The sequence below is a fragment of the Eptatretus burgeri genome, chromosome 16 (assembly GCF_056783735.1).
Source record: "Eptatretus burgeri isolate ZD-2024b chromosome 16, Ebu_testis_v1, whole genome shotgun sequence".
Taxonomy (NCBI): Eukaryota; Metazoa; Chordata; class Myxini; order Myxiniformes; family Myxinidae; genus Eptatretus; species Eptatretus burgeri.
Window position 1 is genome coordinate 42,517,314 of NC_140976.1, and position 18,554 is coordinate 42,535,867.

General features: G+C 40.5%; 1 protein-coding gene and 1 long non-coding RNA gene across 3 annotated transcripts in view; one reads left to right on the forward strand and one right to left on the reverse strand.

Moving 5' to 3' along the window:
- The window catches only part of LOC147010958 (uncharacterized), a 40,983-nt gene that overhangs the window by 8,999 nt on the left and 13,430 nt on the right, over nucleotides 1-18,554 (reverse strand). The window lies entirely within an intron of this gene.
- LOC147010959 (polycystin family receptor for egg jelly-like) overlaps nucleotides 1,756-18,554 on the forward strand; it is a 217,149-nt gene continuing 200,350 nt past the window's right edge. For both annotated transcript variants that reach the window (XM_085860350.1, XM_085860351.1), the window contains exons 1-3: nucleotides 1,756-1,807; nucleotides 9,758-9,885; nucleotides 17,065-17,166. In XM_085860350.1, coding sequence (XP_085716476.1) covers nucleotides 1,770-1,807; nucleotides 9,758-9,885; nucleotides 17,065-17,166 — 268 coding nt within the window. In that variant the 5' untranslated portion in view covers nucleotides 1,756-1,769. The remainder of the gene's footprint in view (nucleotides 1,808-9,757; nucleotides 9,886-17,064; nucleotides 17,167-18,554) is intronic.

The following is an 18,554-nucleotide window of genomic DNA, read 5'->3' on the forward strand; positions in this document are numbered from 1 at the left end:
ATGTTATGACAAGTGATTTGCATCTATCCAGAGAAATCTTACACAAGTTGGCACAAATGTTCGTTTGTCATGATAATTTATTTTATCTTGAAAATTAATTACAATCAAATAACTGCTTGGACAAAAAAAAAAATTTATATTTCAATAATCATACTTTATCACAGCAAACAAAGTTTTGAGCCTCCCTCACAAGCGCCCCACAACATCTTCTCTCATAGCACCACAAGCCTGTGGGGTAGCATTCTTGGCTGAGGATGCCCCATCCCCCTCCACCACATGTTTGTCTTGCAGTTTCAAGTGTATCATGGCATATATTGTGAACAGTGGTGTCTGTCCGTGTGTTTGTCTGTCTCCCGTTTATGGCGGCCGCTTTCTGTGCTGCATTTGAAAAGCTGCTCATTAGTTATTTTTCATTTTCATTTCATTTTTCTTGATGCAATACAGCATAGTCAGTCAAGTTATTGATCCTTCCAGCAATCTATAAAATCAGCATGAACATCTGGATTAAAGTAGATTTAATACAGATCTTCATGGAATAACCCGCAATTTAAAATAAATATATATATATATATATATATATATATATATATATATATATATATATATATATATATATATATATATATATATATATATATATATATATATATATATATATATATATATATATATATATATATATATATATATATATATATATATATATATAGCCTGGTGTTGGCGCAGTGGTTAGGGCAGCGGCTTGGGATCCAAGAGGTCCTGAGTTCAAGCCCCGTTGAGCCACTGAATTAATACACCAGGGGGTTGACTCAGCCTGTCATCCTTCCGAGGTCGGCGAAATGAGTACCAGTATACTGGGCCGGTGTATACCCCGGTTAAAAGAGGTGTACCATATCCCTGTGTCGTAAGACGCGACCAGGGTTGCGTCAGGAAGGGCATCCGGCGTAAAACATGTGCCAAATCACTATGCGGATCATAATGGATGATCCGCTGTGGCGACCCCTAACGGGAGCAGCCGAAAGAAGAAGAAGATATATATATATATATATATATATATATATATATATATATATATATATATATATATATATATATATAGAGACAAAATGAACCTCCACCGCCCGATGTTTCACCACCATTTCACAGTGGGCGCGATAAGTAGCTCACAACTTTGGCTCTGAGTGAAACCAAGAGTGCAACACTATTAACCTTTATAAAGTCCCTGAAATAATTTAAATTGATAAAATTAACTTAAACTTTTCCATCAATGGGGACAGGTACTTTTGCTTGAAATATATTATTGCCCGATGATCCAAGAAGTTCAGCTCTCAACATTCAAGAAAGGTTCATCGTGGAGTTGCTTGAAGTACTGATTTCCAAGTTCATCACCACATCATAGGCCGACACAGTAAGAATAGAATCTCAAAGATATAACTTCCATCGCATTTCACCTATCCTAAAGTATACTCAGGTATGTCTATATAGTCAATATACAATATTTGTAAAGTTACAAACATTGTCATGATGAAAAGGACTGAAATGTTATCCACTGACTACAGTGGCAGCTGCGAACTTGAATTCAGTAACTAAATATTCAGTCAGTGTTTAAGTTTCTTTGTAAATTGTCGGATATTTTTTTACATGGATGACGGTGGCGTTCCCAAAGATAACACGCAAGGCTAGGATCTTGTTTCCTCATATGTTGGCTTATATAATGCTTTGGCTCCCTCCTTTGGAGCCACAAGTGATCGCTGCGGGAGGACACCACAATGCGGATCGGTCCTTCAAAAGCTATGCCAACAAAAATGTAAGTGTTTACTCTCATGGTTTATGTTGTGACAAAAATAACAATAATAATTAATTTGGCAATTGTGATGATATTTAATATATGAGCCCCCTCAAGACCCCAGGGGCAATCTGGCTTGAATCGCACTTGAACCCAATTGAAGGTTTATTTCATTTTCACTGAGACCATGGGACAATCCTTATCCAATGATAGTAAATTTCTTAAAACTCTTAGTATAGATATAGTAAAGGACATTTTGGAAACTGACTGTGCATGTTTGGCTTCTCCTTTTTTTTATATGGTCCTTGTGTACATGTAGTTTCTAGGGATTTGAATAAAATTAGTAGTAGCGAAATTAGGGATCTGATGAAAATAGGAGCTAAATATAGGGAACCATTAACTCAACCTTGGAGCTGCATTAGGTCTTCAATTGTGGATTCTGTCTCTAATTTTGTTAACAAAATGTGCACCAAGTTCAAGTTATCTGTAAACAGCTTTAATGCATGGTTTAACAGAGTTGTAGAAGCCCTGGATAATAGAATTAAGTTTTTTTAGTAGTTGGGGCTTGCATTCACTGGGTCGGTCTAAACCAGTGTTGAACAAGCCAAGTGTTCATAAAGACATTCAGGATCTCCATGATAGTTGTTTTTTTTTCATTCTCCATTCAGGATCTCCAACAATGTTATTGTGGTTTGCAAAAAGTTTTATGTAGAGGTTTTATGAAGAGAGTTTGGCATTGATCCGGTTACTTTCACTCGTATAGGAAATAGCACACATGTTCCTTGCTATAAGTCACTCCAATATATTATCTCTGAGCATCAGGAAGTTCAAGTTAATAATTTCGGTATTTAATGTAAAGAGGTAAATCTTTGAATTCCTCAACTTCTCTGGATCCCTAAGCTTCATAAGAAAGTATCGGTTGCCAAGCAGTGTTCCACCAAACAGTTATCGGTTATCACTAACTCAGGCTTGCAAGTTGTTCGGGACTAGTTCAGGAAATATTGTTTCACAATTGAGAAGAATTCTGGCATTAACACTTTCTGGCGCATTAATTCTTCCTTAGAGTTCTAAGATAGAATGAGATTCCTCAATATCAACCCAGTTGAAGTTTTTGATTTTTCAACTTTATATACAAATTTGGATTTAGGACGAGTGAGGGATTCACTCTTCAAAGTGATTGACAAGGTTTTTAACTCTTTTAATAAGTTTTTATGTGTCAGGTTTGATGAAGCATTCTTTTCTCAAAATAAGTACTCAAGTTTTCATTGTTTTGATAAGCAGAAGTTTAAGGATGCTGTTAATTTTATTATATTAAACACTTTTGTGTGTTTTTGTGGGATAATGTTTCAACAGGTTAAGGGTATTCCCATGCATGGGAATTGTAGCCCCTGACTAGCAGACATTTTTCTTATTTTCTGTGAATTTTAATTTTGCAGAAACTGATGAAGGAGAAAAAAAAATGAGGATTAGCTAAAATGTTATCTCATACATGTCATTATATAGATGACATTTGTGTGATTAACAATAATTTTTTGATCGGAAGCTTTACAACATTTATCCAGATAGCCTGATTGCTGCTTCAGTCACATTTGGCTCGGCGGCCGAAGGGTCTAAAAAAAAAATCTACGGCCACTAGCAATTATAGGGCGGCCGCAGTATTTCCACGGTCACACAATGTAGCAGTCACATATGTTTTTATTTTTTGGGAAGGTGCACGGGGTATTTAGAAATTGTGGAGACCGAAAATGTGGGGGTGCCGTACGGTCTTTGATTTGATGTCACAAGGTGACCTTAGGGCGTCCCTGCGGCGGCCATAGAATTTTCAAGGCAGACGCAAGGTAGCCTCAAGGTGCCCGCAAGGCGACCGCAGGGGGGCCCTAAGGCGAACATGGAAATAGTGCGGCAGCCATAATACTTTGGGGGTTGGCAAAATTCATTTTTCATCGATAAGAGCCTACGGAAAATGCACGAATAATGCAAGCCCACCGTACGCCTTATGTACGGTCGACGTGGAACACATCTACATCATGGCTACGGCTTGTCGAATTGCTACGGCCAACCTAGAAATGAAAAAAGTTATAACTCCGCGCCTTAATTCCACGGAGACCCCCTACGGCCTGTAAAATTTAGCCATACGGCGTAGGGCCACCTTGAGGCCACTGCAGAAACTCTGCGGCCGCCGCACGTTTCTGTCAATTCAGGGGGTGGGGGGTACGGCCACCGTATCCTAACCATAGAACAAATGTGATTCATGCTTAACAGGAGTGGTCATGATTGTACAGTTGCTCCATATCTGGATATGTTGGTTCAAGTTGGACAGAATGGTTTTAGTACATGTGTATATCATAAAGTTGATGATTTCAGTTTCCCTGTTATCTTGTACACCTTTTCAGGTAGCATTGTACCAATTAAAATGGGTTACAATGTCTTTTTATCTCAGCTACTTCGATTTCCATGAATTTGTTCAGTAAAGGATGATTTTGTGGAATGTGCTGAGAAGATTGTTTCCATCATATTTAACAGAGGATATTTGGCTGATTGATCATCCATTCATTGGGCCCACACTCTGTGTAGATCATTGGTGCTGCCTAAGCAGTCCCCTTAGCCTGGTGTTGGCTTAGTGGTTAGGGTGGTGGCTTGGGATCCGAGGGTCCTGAGTTCAAGCCCCGTTGGCCACTGAATTAAAATACACCAGGAGGTTGACTCAGCCTGTCATCCTTCCGAGGTCGGCAAAATGAGCACCAGTGTACTGGTAAGGGGGAGACTGCATTTGCAGCATATGAGAGAGTGAGAGAGAGAGAGACAGAGAGAGAGACAGAGAGAGAGACAGAGAGAGAGAGAGAGACAGAGAGAGAGACAGAGAGAGACAGAGAGAGACAGAGAGACAGACAGAGAGACAGAGACAGAGACAGAGACACAGAGAGACAGAGACACAGAGAGACAGAGACACAGAGACACAGAGAGACAGAGACAGAGACAGAGACACAGACACAGACACAGACACAGACACAGACACAGACACAGACACAGACACAGACACAGACACAGAGAGAGAGAGAGAGAGAGAGAGAGAGAGAGAGAGAGAGAGAGAGAGAGAGAGAGAGAGAGAGAGAGAGAGAGAGAGAGAGAGAGAGAGAGAGAGAGAGAGAGAAAAAGATATATCCCCTGGGTGATTGGGCACAATCCTGGACACCATTAAAACAGTATACCAGCAAGCTCGTACTCATTTTGACGACCTCAGAAAGATGACAGGGAGAGTCAAGCCCCCCGAGTATTAATTCAACAGCCAAACAGGATTTGAACTCAGGATCCTTGGATCCTAAGCCCACCACACTCACCATTAAGCTAACACCAGGCATATTATTTGATCAGGTCTTGTGAAAATGTCTTTGGACTCCATTGTCCAAAAGATTGCCGATTGCATTGCATTTGACATCGTAATAATGAATTAATTATTTTAGTGAGGTAAATTCTGTAATTGATATTATTGCTTAAACATATATATATATATATATATATATATATATATATATATATATATATATATATATATATATATATATATATATATATATATATATATATATATATATATATATACATATACGTATATATTGTTACGAATTTGCGCCCGCCGGCGTGAGAACTGCCGCTTTCCACTAATAGTAGCAGCTCGCCCACCGGACGGAGAATTCAGTCGTGACCTTCCGGAGCAACACCGGAACCCTGTCACGGGCGGGTTTTCAACCCCACCATGGCCGAGCCAATTTTCTACGCGCGCAGGATAGGGTCAATCAGCGAATCTCGATATACCTCAGTACCCGCGCGGATAGCTAACCAGGACACCGTACCTCGACGCAGGTCGGCTTGGGACATGAACCACTTAAGCGGTCCGTTCCGTTCTGCAGTGATAACCGAGCGGGTATTATCGCCGACCTCGCCGGATCCGATTCTATTGAACGGGTATTTAAAACCCAACTATTTATTCCGCGATGCAAGATGACATTTCCAATAGGGATAGGACGCAACGAATGGGGTACATTTGAACCAAGCACATTTATTTACACACAACACGTATGCAGGCAAGGCAGTGAAATACAGTCATACACGTATTCAAAGAAACAACAGCAATCATGGGATGGGTACACAGACACAAGCAAGGGAAAGCACTACAACCGAATATTATTATTATTTCACAGGCACTTAACAGGTTTACTTATGGACACGGCGCCACAACTTGCACTCAAAAGAAAAGAAAAGACCACCCCCACAGACAGGGGGGTCAGACTGGAACCGTGGGCCTTCATGGCGTGGGACTTGGCTGACCGAATGGGCCCCACGAGACCGACGCTGGTTACCTGCACCCTCGTGGTGCGACGGTCGGCGAGCTCTCTCCGGCACTCTCCTCTCGTACGCACCACGACCCTGGACCACTACACACAACCCTCACGACTTGGCACCCAGAGGGAAGGCATCCGGAGCTCGAACCACCATGAAGCAGCAGCAATCACCTGACCAGAAAAGGCTCGACGACAAAAACACACGAGCTGCGAGCTCGAGGAGCAGCCACCACGAAGAAAACCACGAGAGCTCTGACGACAAAAGGGCTCGACGACCAAAGACACGAACTGCCAGCAGCCACGAAGAAGACGAGCCACCACGAAGAAGAAAAACCACGCGAGCTCCGACGAGAAAAGGGCTTGACGACCAAAGACGTGAACTGCCAGACCTGGCGTCCTGCACGCCCTTATATCACCTGGGGTCCAGCCCCTTGCTCCTCCCCGTTTTCTGCTCCGCCCCCTTCCAGTTCCTGCGAGAAGCTTCCCAAAAAGGGGCGTTCCTCCGTTCCCAGTGCCTCATTCCACCAACCGACCAATGGCGAACGATCTGCCTCGCCCTTTCCCCTGGGGTCCAACCCCTTGCTCCTCCCTGTTTTCTGCTCCGCCCCCTTCCAGTTCCTGCGAGAAGCTTCCCGAAAAGGGGCGTTCCTCCGTCCCCAGCGCCTCATTCCACGAACCGACCAATGGCGAACGATCTGCCTCGCCCTCCCCCCACACCAAGTGCGGAGAAAACAGGCGGGAAAAATCCGCGCGCCCTCAAGTTCCTTCCTTTTGCTCGCGCTTATTGATTGAATGCGGAGAGATGGTTGCAATGTGTCCGTGGAGAAGAAGGGAATTGATAGCGGTGAAGGTGGTTAGGTGGTTGGCGGTAGAGGCGATTGTGGTTGTGGAGTTGGCGTGGTTGGCGTTGTGGTTAAGCGGAGCGATGTTGGTTGTTGTAATGGTGGTGGAGATGTGGTTGGTTCAAAATAACGATAGAAAAAGAAAAACCTACCTCAAAGGATCACAGCCCTGTGATACGAATAATTCCCAATTAACAACGGTGGGGAAATCTAACTGAACACAGACTTACCGGAATAACTGAATAAGGAACCTTTATGGAGTTCTGCGAATTTCCACAGCCGTAACAATATATTTACCTCTGCCACCAAAGGTGAAGGAGGTTGTTTTCACCCCTTTCTGTCTGTCTCTTTGTCTCTGTGTGCAGGATATCTCAAAAATTGTGGATGGTTCGGGATGAAATTTTGTGGACAGGCTGGGTGTGTGATAAGGATGAATTGATTACATTTTGGTGAAGATCCAGATCCAGATCTGACTACTAGAATTTTTTAAGTGATTCTTCACCATTGAAAGATCGGGTGAAACCGATATATAGCACGATATCTCAAAAGGTTGTGGACGGATTTGGATGAAACTTGTTGTGCAGGTTGGGTGTGAGACATGGAAGAATTGCTTCGATTTTGGTAAAGGTCCGTATCCACATCTGCCGACTAGAATTTTTAAAGTGATTCTTCACCATTGAGAGACGGGTGAAACTGATATACTGTATAGCACGATATCTCAAAAAGTAGTGGATGGATTCGGACGAAACTTCGTGGACAGGTTGGGTGTGCCGCAAGGACGAATTGTTTCGATTTTGGTGAAGATCTGAATCCGGATCTGGATCAGAATTATTTAATTTTTAAAGTGATTCTTCACCATTGAGAGATGGGGCCAAAAAAACGATATAGTACAATGTAGCATGATATTTCAAAAATGCATTGGGCCCGATATGTTCTCGTGGATCAGGCATTGCATGGTGGATGTATGTGCTCTCTCGAGTGCCCTTCCAGTTTACAGATGTATTAAAATATGGAGGTATTTAGATGAAAAATAAACAAAATAAGTAAATAAATAAATATTATTTAAAAAATACATCATAAATAAGCATTAATATAATTTATTGGTGGTTGCTAAGATACGCAGTGCAGCATGTTAAAATCGGTTGTTCATGGCAGTTTGAATATTTGAATAACAGTTTGAGTCTATGGTTAGATGGAGGTGCTGTGTAATGGATATGTCTACAAGGTGGTGTTTGTCACTTAATATATTATATATATTAGTGTTATTCAAATGCAGTAATACTTTAAATAAAGGAATAATTAAATAAGTTTGAATAAGGATATAGCATTGCTGTGAAGACTGACTGTCTGGGCACAACTTTGAGGATGTGGGTCCGTTGATGTTGAGTAATCCACTGATGTGGACCGGCGACCGGAGTTGTGGATCCGCTGTTTGGAGAGGTTCTGGGCTGAAAGGATCGAAACCTCGATGAAAAACGGTGTCCAGCTGATGATCCGGGCAGTTGGGAAATCAGTCAATTGTTTATAAGTTCAGGTTAGAACTTCAAATAAAATAACTTTTGTAAGTACTTACCAGTACATAATATATTCGTGTGTGTGTGTGTGGTTATGTCTGGCTCCTTTCTTGGGACTACGGTGCAGTAATTGGTTTATAATTTGATTTAGTAGAACATAACACTTCAATTTTGGAGTAGGTGAATGGGGGTTCGAAATATGTCTCTACAACAAAATACATCTGTCTGTGGATTAGAAAAAGTCGAAAGTCTTCAATTATCGAATTAATAGTAACTTGAGCACCTTCTCCTCAATACCCACTTGTCCAAGACACGATTCTCGCCCTGTCCGAAGTACTCATTGGAACGAGTTTGTCCCCGTGATTTAACACCATGCTGCCAGAGTACCCTTAAAATGATCCATAAACCCAGCTAAATTACAGCAATGAAACATCGAAACGTCATTTTTTATATAATGGTGGGAGTATTACAGTGCCTTAGGTCTAGTGCTTTTGAAAACTGCCATAAACACTTCTTTAATGGGCCCAATTAACCCCACTTCATTTGCGGAGTCGACAGGGGAAGATTGGTCCAAGTCTTTCATGAAGAGGCTCGACCGGCATGTCGTTCGACTGCAGGTGATTTTGGTAGAAATTTGTAATTTGCCCAGGATGCTCGTGATATCCCGCATACTCTTCACTTAAGACTCTATGAGTGTTCTTTAACGTTCACCAAATAGTGTGCGTAGATGGGACACCTGGATGAACGTCCATCCGAGGGACGGCAAAGTTTGTGATTCAAAGCCCCGTCTGGAAAGCGCTAATGTAACAGTTTATGGTCGGGTCGAGAATCAAACCCAGGCTCGCTAGCTCAAAGGTAACTGCATCACCCCTTCATCATCCTGTCAGACAGTATTCCAGCAAACCATTACATTTTCAACAGTTATGTTATGGTTATATAACAAACATCCTGCGATTTCATATAAATATGTACAAAATGGATAGTCATAGCAATAAGTACATACATACCAGAGGTGGTAGTGAATAAAATTGGAAACTAGAATAACACTCGGTAGAGTGCATACCTCTGCCAGGCTGAAGACTTTCCCTTTTGTATCCCAGTGATAGGCCGGATCTGGATCCGGACGTTAACCCAAATCGAATCGCCTTGTGTTCTCGCCACCTACCCAACTCATCCATCAAGTTTTTGACAACTCACCAATTAAGACTCAAAAATGAAACATGGAGAGGCTGCATGTTGATGGTGACTTCTTTCTTCTGATTTTTTTTTTTGTAGGGCAGGGGCACTTTGGACAGCAATGTTACTGGCCCTAACGATTAAGACTTCCGAGTGCTGGAAACTCACAGGGATCGAAGAACCAGATGGCACCGTCACATTCCAGCTACAAGCAACAATTTTCATTGGTAAATGATATGCTTACTCAACTCACCGTAGGGAAACTCCATTTCCAATTTTATGTTCTTTATGTATTGACCGTAATGCATAATCTGAGAAGGCTTCAGCACAATTTGTTAAAGACACATTGAAATTGTTACTTACTTACAATCTGTCTGTAGTGGCACTAATTTTTTGACATGTTGCTGTTGCCTGTGAGACACATTTAATGGTCCGGGTGGCTTCAGAAAATCTATGGCACCAAAAAGTGATGCAAACTGTTCATCGGGTCCTTAACTAATTTTTTCGCATTGACACAAAGTAAAAATGGCTTAAATACAGTCAATTCTCATGATTTCGCAACTTACATCACGTCATATGGTGTGGTCCAAGATGGCATCAACATGGAAGGCTATTTTTAGAAGGTTAACAATAATTAGATGTCTGCGATCACAAAGCGATCACCAAAGGTAAACCTCCCCCGACCAGGACTTACTTTTGGCCCGTGATCCAATGATGGCCATATTTTTTTCGAACCACCATATGACCTTGACCTTCAAAATTTAGGGATAGAGTGTAAATAAAGAAAATGTGTCCCCATCTACTATCTATCCTAAAACTCATCATGGAAAGTGGAGGAAAATTATTCAAGTTATCATAAAAAGGTGTTTTTTGGTAATTAGATTACAATCCCCCAAAAAAATGTAGGCCAAGGATGCGAAATAAATATCAGGTGCACAACTTTGGTGCAGGTGCGCTGTTATGATGCAAAGATATCTTGGAAGACCAAGCGGTTTTTAAGATTCTACATTGGCATGACAAAAAAAAAAAAAACGCATTATTTTTTCAGACTGCCATTTGACCTTGACGTTTAACCCAGAGGGATATGATGTAAATTACTGTAAATAAAGCTTGCTTTAAGCTACCTGGAGGGCAATTTCATTCTGATCAGCCAAACATTGGTTGAGTTATGGTGAATAATGTTTAAATGTCTATATTTGTGTCAAGACCTTAAAATTAGGTCAGCATCAAAAAACATGAGGTCAACCCTGCATACTTTTTATTACCATTATTGAGGCAAACTGCAATTCCGAACGTCCTCGGACATTGGTAGAAAAACCCAATTGGTGGTTTAATACTCTACGTGGTGTAAGACATTGACCTTTAACCAGGAGGGGTATGATGTAAATGAAGAGTAATTGCGTCATGCTCTAGGATATCTAGAGAGGAAAATTTCATTCCGATCAGACAAATCTTCGTCGAGTTAGGGTGAAAAATGTTAACATGTCCATAATTTGGACATGACCTTAAGAATTCGGTCAATGTCAAAAAAAAAAAAAAAAACCATGTCAACCCCACGTACTTTCTATTTGCATTATTTATGCAACACTTCATTCCGAAAGTTCCTGTCGGCTCTGAGATACAGCTCGGAAATTGGGAGTGTTGAGAGTACAGGAAGAATTTTTTTTTCTTTTATAAATGGTGTTTTGGTTCTCTGAAAGGGTTTAACAAACTCTTTGGCACCATTAAAAATTGGGGGCACTGATTGTAGAAACAACACCTGGCAACAGCAATAAGCCTTCCACTATCCTATATGGGGGAGGCTTAATCAAGAAAAGAGCAAGGAATTTGTTTTTAAGTGTACAGCGAGTAAAGAGCAGGTTATGACCAGTCTGGGCATTGAAGCAGGATGCACAGGAATATTGGTTAGTGATGACTGTGTGAGGGTGGGCTGATTAAAGAGATATTTTTCTTCAACATTTACATGGGAAGAGTCAGAAGAATTGCCAACAGCTGAGAGAATCTATCTGGGGGGAGGGGGGGGTGAGGAAGGGCTTTTGGAGGGGTTCCACAGAGGAGAAGAGGAGATAAAACATCAAGGCCAGATAACATGCATTAGACAGTATTAACGGAAGTGGCAGAGCAAATAAGCATGATGGTAACAGGGTAGATAAATGTGATGTTAACAGTGCAAATAAGCATGATGTTAACAGGGTAGATAAATGTGATGTTAATAGAGCAAACAAGCATGATGTTAACAGGGTAGATAAACGTGATGTTAATAGAGCAAACAAGCATGATGTAAACAGGGTAGATAAACGTGATGTTAATAGAGCAAACAAGCATGATGTAAACAGGGTAGATAAACGTGATGTTAATAGAGCAAACAAGCATGATGTTAACAGGGTAGATAAACGTGATGTTAATAGAGCAAACAAGCATGATGTAAACAGGGTAGATAAATGTGATGTTAACAGGGTAGATAAACGTGATAATAACAGAGTAAACAAGCATGATGTTAACAGGGTAGATAAACATGATGTTAACAGGGTAGATAAATGTGATGTTAACAGTGCAAATAAGCATGTTAACAGGGTAGATAAACGTGATGTTAATAGAGCAAACAAGCATGATGTTAACAGGGTAGATAAGCGTGATGTTCACAGGGTAGATAAGTGTGATGTTAACAGCGTAGATAAGCGTGATGTTAACAGGGTAGATAAACGTGATGTTAACAGGGTAGATAAGCGTGATGTTAACAGGGTAGATAAGCGTGATGTTAACAGGGTAGATGAACGTGATAATAACAGGGTCGATAAACATGATGTTAACAGAGTAAACAAGCATGATGTTAACAGGGTAGATAAGCGTGATGTTAACAGGGTAGATAAGCGTGATGTTAACAGGGTAGATGAGCGTGATGTTAACAGGGTAGATAAACATGATAATAACAGAGTAAACAAGCATGATGTTAACGGGGTAGATAAATGTGATGTTAACAGGGTAGATAAACGTGATAATAACAGAGTAAACAAGCATGATGTTAACAGGGTAGATAAGCATGATGTTAACAGGGTAGATAAATGTGATGTTAACAGTGCAAACAAGCATGTTAACAGGGTAGATAAGCATAATGTTAACAGGGTAGATGAGCGTGATGTTAACAGGGTAGATAAACATGATAATAACAGAGTAAACAAGCATGATGTTAACGGGGTAGATAAATGTGATGTTAACAGGGTAGATAAACGTGATAATAACAGAGTAAACAAGCATGATGTTAACAGGGTAGATAAGCATGATGTTAACAGGGTAGATAAATGTGATGTTAACAGTGCAAATAAGCATGTTAACAGGGTAGATAAGCGTAATGTTAACAGGGTACATAAACGTGATGTTAACAGGGTAGATAAACATGATAATAACAGAGTAAACAAGCATGATGTTAACGGGGTAGATAAATGTGATGTTAACAGGGTAGATAAACGTGATAATAACAGAGTAAACAAGCATGATGTTAACAGGGTAGATAAGCATGATGTTAACAGGGTAGATAAATGTGATGTTAACAGTGCAAACAAGCATGTTAACAGGGTAGATAAGCATAATGTTAACAGGGTAGATGAGCGTGATGTTAACAGGGTAGATAAACATGATAATAACAGAGTAAACAAGCATGATGTTAACGGGGTAGATAAATGTGATGTTAACAGGGTAGATAAACGTGATAATAACAGAGTAAACAAGCATGATGTTAACAGGGTAGATAAGCATGATGTTAACAGGGTAGATAAATGTGATGTTAACAGTGCAAACAAGCATGTTAACAGGGTAGATAAGCATAATGTTAACAGGGTAGATGAGCGTGATGTTAACAGGGTAGATAAACATGATAATAACAGAGTAAACAAGCATGATGTTAACGGGGTAGATAAATGTGATGTTAACAGGGTAGATAAACGTGATAATAACAGAGTAAACAAGCATGATGTTAACAGGGTAGATAAGCATGATGTTAACAGGGTAGATAAATGTGATGTTAACAGTGCAAATAAGCATGTTAACAGGGTAGATAAGCGTAATGTTAACAGGGTACATAAACGTGATGTTAACAGGGTAGATAAACATGATAATAACAGAGTAAACAAGCATGATGTTAACGGGGTAGATAAATGTGATGTTAACAGGGTAGATAAACGTGATAATAACAGAGTAAACAAGCATGATGTTAACAGGGTAGATAAGCATGATGTTAACAGGGTAGATAAATGTGATGTTAACAGTGCAAATAAGCATGTTAACAGGGTAGATAAGCGTAATGTTAACAGGGTACATAAACGTGATGTTAACAGAGCAAACAAGCATGATGTTAACAGGGTAGATAAGCGTGATGTTAACAGGGTAGATAAGCGTGATGTTAACAGGGTAGATAAGCGTGATGTTAACAGGGTAGATAAGCGTGATGTTAACAGGGTAGATAAGCGTGATGTTAACAGGGTAGATAAGCGTGATAATAACAGGGTCGATAAACGTGATGTTAACAGAGTAAACAAGCATGATGTTAACAGGGTAGATAAGCGTGATGTTAACAGGGTAGATAAGCGTGATGTTAACAGGGTAGATAAACATGATAATAACAGAGTGAACAAGCATGATGTTAACGGGGTAGATAAGCGTGATGTTAACAGGGTAGATAAATGTGATGTTAACAGAGTGGATAAGTGAGATGTTAACAGGGTAGATAAACGTGATGTTAACATCACGGATAAGCAGGGTGTTAACAGAGTGGATAAGCAGGATGTTAACAGAGCAGATAAGGGGGATATTAACATTCCAGATAAGCATGATGTGAACAGAGCAGATAAGTGGGATATTAACATAGCGGAGAAGTAGGGTGTTAACATAGCGGGTAAGCGTGATGTTAAAAGAGCAGGTAAGCGAGATGTTAATGGATATTTTCAAATGTTCCATGGAGTCAGGACAGGTACCGGAGGATTGGAGAGTAGCAAATGTAACACCATGATTTAAGAAAGGATCCAGAGAAGAATTGGGAAACTATTGACCTGTTAGTTTGACTTCAGTTGTGGGGAAGGTGTTGGAGACATTAATTAAAGACCGGATGAGGAACCATTTAAATAAATACAAACTAATTAAAGGTAGTCAGCTTGGGTTTACCAAAGGTAGTTCCTGTCGAACAAATCTTATAGAGTTCCACGAAAGCGTTTCTGACTAGGTCCATGTAGTATATCTGGATTTTCAGGAAGCACTTGATAAGGTACCACATAGGTGAGGGCTTGTGGAGTGGCTGGTCAGGTAGCTAATTGGATTGCAAACTGGATTAGGGGTAGTAAGCAAAGAGTGGCTGTAAGTGGGAGGATGTCTTGCTGGGAGGATGTAAGTAGCAGGGTACCTCAGGGATCAGTACTCGGACCATTATTATTCATTACTTACATCAACGATTTGGACAATAGGGTAAAGAGAGGCTTTCCAAATTTGCAGATGACACAAAGCTTGGAGGTGAGGTGGATAGCAGAGGGGGTGGTGATCAGATTCAGGAAAGTATGGAAACTTGTATAGATTGGCAGATGTAATTTAACCTGAGCAAGTGTAAGGTGTTGGGGATGGGAAAGAACAATGAAAATAGAGATTACAGGATGCAAGGGGTAATTTTGGAGCGTGGCACACAGGAGAAGGATCTGGGGGTGGTAATAGATATGGGAGGTAAGCAGGCAGCACAGTGTCAGGCAGCTCGAGGTGAGATAACGGGTTGTAGATTGCATTTGTCGAGGCGTAAATTTTAAATCAAAATAGGTGGTGTTAACACTGTACAATAATTTAGTGAGGCCTCATGTACAATATTGTATACAGTGTTGGTCACCACATGTGAGGAAGGACATCGCTGCCATCGAAGGGGTTCAACATAGAACGATGAGATTGATTCCAGGCCGAGCGAGACTAAGCTATGATGAGCGGATGAAGGAGACAGGACTTTATACATTGGAAAGGAGGTGATTATAAGAGTATCTGTAGAGATGTTTAAAATAATGAAGGGTATGGACAAAATAGGTGCAGACGAGTTTTTATCAGAATGGAAATTGTGAAGACTGGGGAGTAATGAAGAGTGAAGAAGAAGAGATGTTAAGGCAGCAGTAAGGTTGGGGTCTTTAAGTCAGAGAGTAGTTAATGCATGGAATGGTCTCCCAGGAAAGGTAGTGGCAGCAGAAACAGTAGATGATTAGTTAGGCACCCATAATTATTAGGGATAGAGGGAACATGACAATGGCAGAACAGATGGCAGGTAGCTTGGGTGTGCAATGTGGATGGTTGATGATGAAGTCTGTGAGAGGTCTCATCAAAAGCTCAATGTGCTGTTAGTATTTGTTAATTCCTCACCCTCCAACTCTTTTCACTGCCCTCCCCCAAAAAGTACTTGTCATTCAAAAAACAACAACACCACCACCTTGGTGATATCTTTGCACTTGCCCTACTGTCCTCCTCCATACCTTCCAGCCCAATTAGGTCCATAAAGTGATATTAATTTCATGCATTGTTGAAAGAGCACAGGAATGATGGCTCCAATGGCAGATCCTCCTGCATCAAACTTCCTTGGAGTGCAACGTCGTGAAGATTTACATCAATTATTTCATGCAAAAAACATTCATTCTGTGCCACAGTTTTTCGGCTTCAAGAAAATTTCAATGTTTTGGAGTCAATTTACACACAAAAGTTTAAGTTATACCCTCAGGTATTAAACATTGTCAGACTGTTGCTTGTACAGTCTCAAGGGAAAGATGTTTTTTTCGAAAAATTATTATTATTAGCTCACCTGGACTTTAGTCAGGTGAGCTTATGCAATTGAGCAGTGTCCGTAGGTGAGTGAGTCAGTGAGTCAGTGAGTCCATAAATACTTCAGTCATTATCGATTGAACCAAACACACGATTTTGATGAAACTCGGACACAAGCTTCATGTCTGATGCCTAATGAAGGTTTATTGACCGCATTAAAATCTGCACTAATTTTAGGGGTCTGCGGGGGAGGGGGGGTTAGACCCCCCCCAAAATAGGTATTTGCTCTTTTCTCTGAAACTACACACACGATTTTGATGAAACGTGACCACAACTTTCATCACCCGTGATGGACCGAAGTTTGTTCACGACATTAAAAAAAAAACAAAAAAATCATGGTCTAGGGGGGTCTGCAGGGGGTTTGAGTGACTGTCACTCCTTGTCCAGGTGAGCTTCAGGATGCACAGTCCTTTTTATTGAGACACAGGCAATGTCAGTCACAAAAAATTCCCATGATTACCTTTATCAGATCTCATGAAAAAAAACTTTGAAGATATTTTTGATGTGTTGGTAAATAGGATGAAGACGGTAATATTATTAACAAAAGCTTTAATCAATATTGTTATTTTCATGACTTTCAGAGGTTTTGGAAGTGAAGAGTGTGATGATATTCTACAGTGTAAATGAACCTGCAAATGGACCAGTCATCAGAGCTATTCCGACGACTGCAACACAAATTGCAGGTTTGTTCACATAACATCACAATAGGCATACAGAGGAGAGGCAAGCTCAGGATTTACAAAAAGAGGTGATTATGATTGGGGAAGGATGATCTACATGTTCCAAAAACTTGGGGAAATTACCGCTGATAATCCATGGAGAATAAATTGTGAATTAAAGTGAACAAGAGTGAGAATTGCTTTGCAATACATGTCCCCTACCAGGACAAATGAGTATTCTTTTACTTGGGTGATGTATAATGGTGCGTTTAGTGCCAAAAATAATTTTAAAAAATAACCCGATGTACATACATGAAGCAAAAGCATGCGTATGGCTTATGTGCATAGATGATACATCGTGGTTATATAGCTGGGATCAGTTCAATTGCACTGAGCCATGGATTAACACCTGGAGGCCTGAAGGCCTGCTGACCTGTGCTGCTTTATGCAATGGTGGCACATGATATTATTGGGGTGGAGTCAGACCAGCTGTCCAGCCAATGGGTGTAAAGCAGTGGGGTGGAGTCAGGGCAGCTGTCCAGCCAATGGGTGTAAAGCAGTGGGGTGGAGTCAGGGCAGCTGTGAACAATGACCCATAAAAACATGATATTTTCTAAGTTTAAAAAGCGTGTTTGTTAAAACTCGGGAATCCACCATGCAGCTTGTATTCAAAACTAAACCGTCACAGTCCTTAAAAGGGTACAACTCTGTGAAAGATTGACGAAACGACTTGAAACTTGAACTTGTTGTGCAGCTTATCATGATAAAGCCATGTCCCAAGTTTAAATTGAATATGTTAAAGAGTGCGGGAAAAAAGTCTGAAAAACCACACGTGGGACAGAAGGACCGACGGATGCACAGATGGAGAGCAAGCCTGTAGTCCCCTCTGTGAAACCAGGAGGGGACTAAAAAATGGGGGGGGGGGGGACTCCACATGACGAGAATTAATCGCAATCAATTTTTTACTTTGCAACCATAAATTACAAGAAAACACTTACCAATTATCATCAAATTAAACGGAAGTGAATTCATTAGTAATTTCTGCAGACAGAGAAGTTTTCAGCCTGATTGGTAATGAAACAATGTGACGTCATCAGCTCTGCAATTCCTCTAATCTGCATACATGATTTTGTTTGTGATTGTAAATGTCCCTCAATGTTCCCTTTTCTACACTCTTAATTATTGTTGTGGAATTTTCTGATTTGTTCTATTAACCGTCCTGGTGTAAATCCTGTTACTCAATTTGTAAGAAACAATTAATTTACTGTCCACAACGAAAAGTACATTTGATCAAGAGAACATTATCAGTACCACGGAGTCCAAAACACTGAGATGGTAAACATCCACAACGATTTGCACTAAACTAAGCTTACATTTCCTGATATATATATATATATATATATATATATATA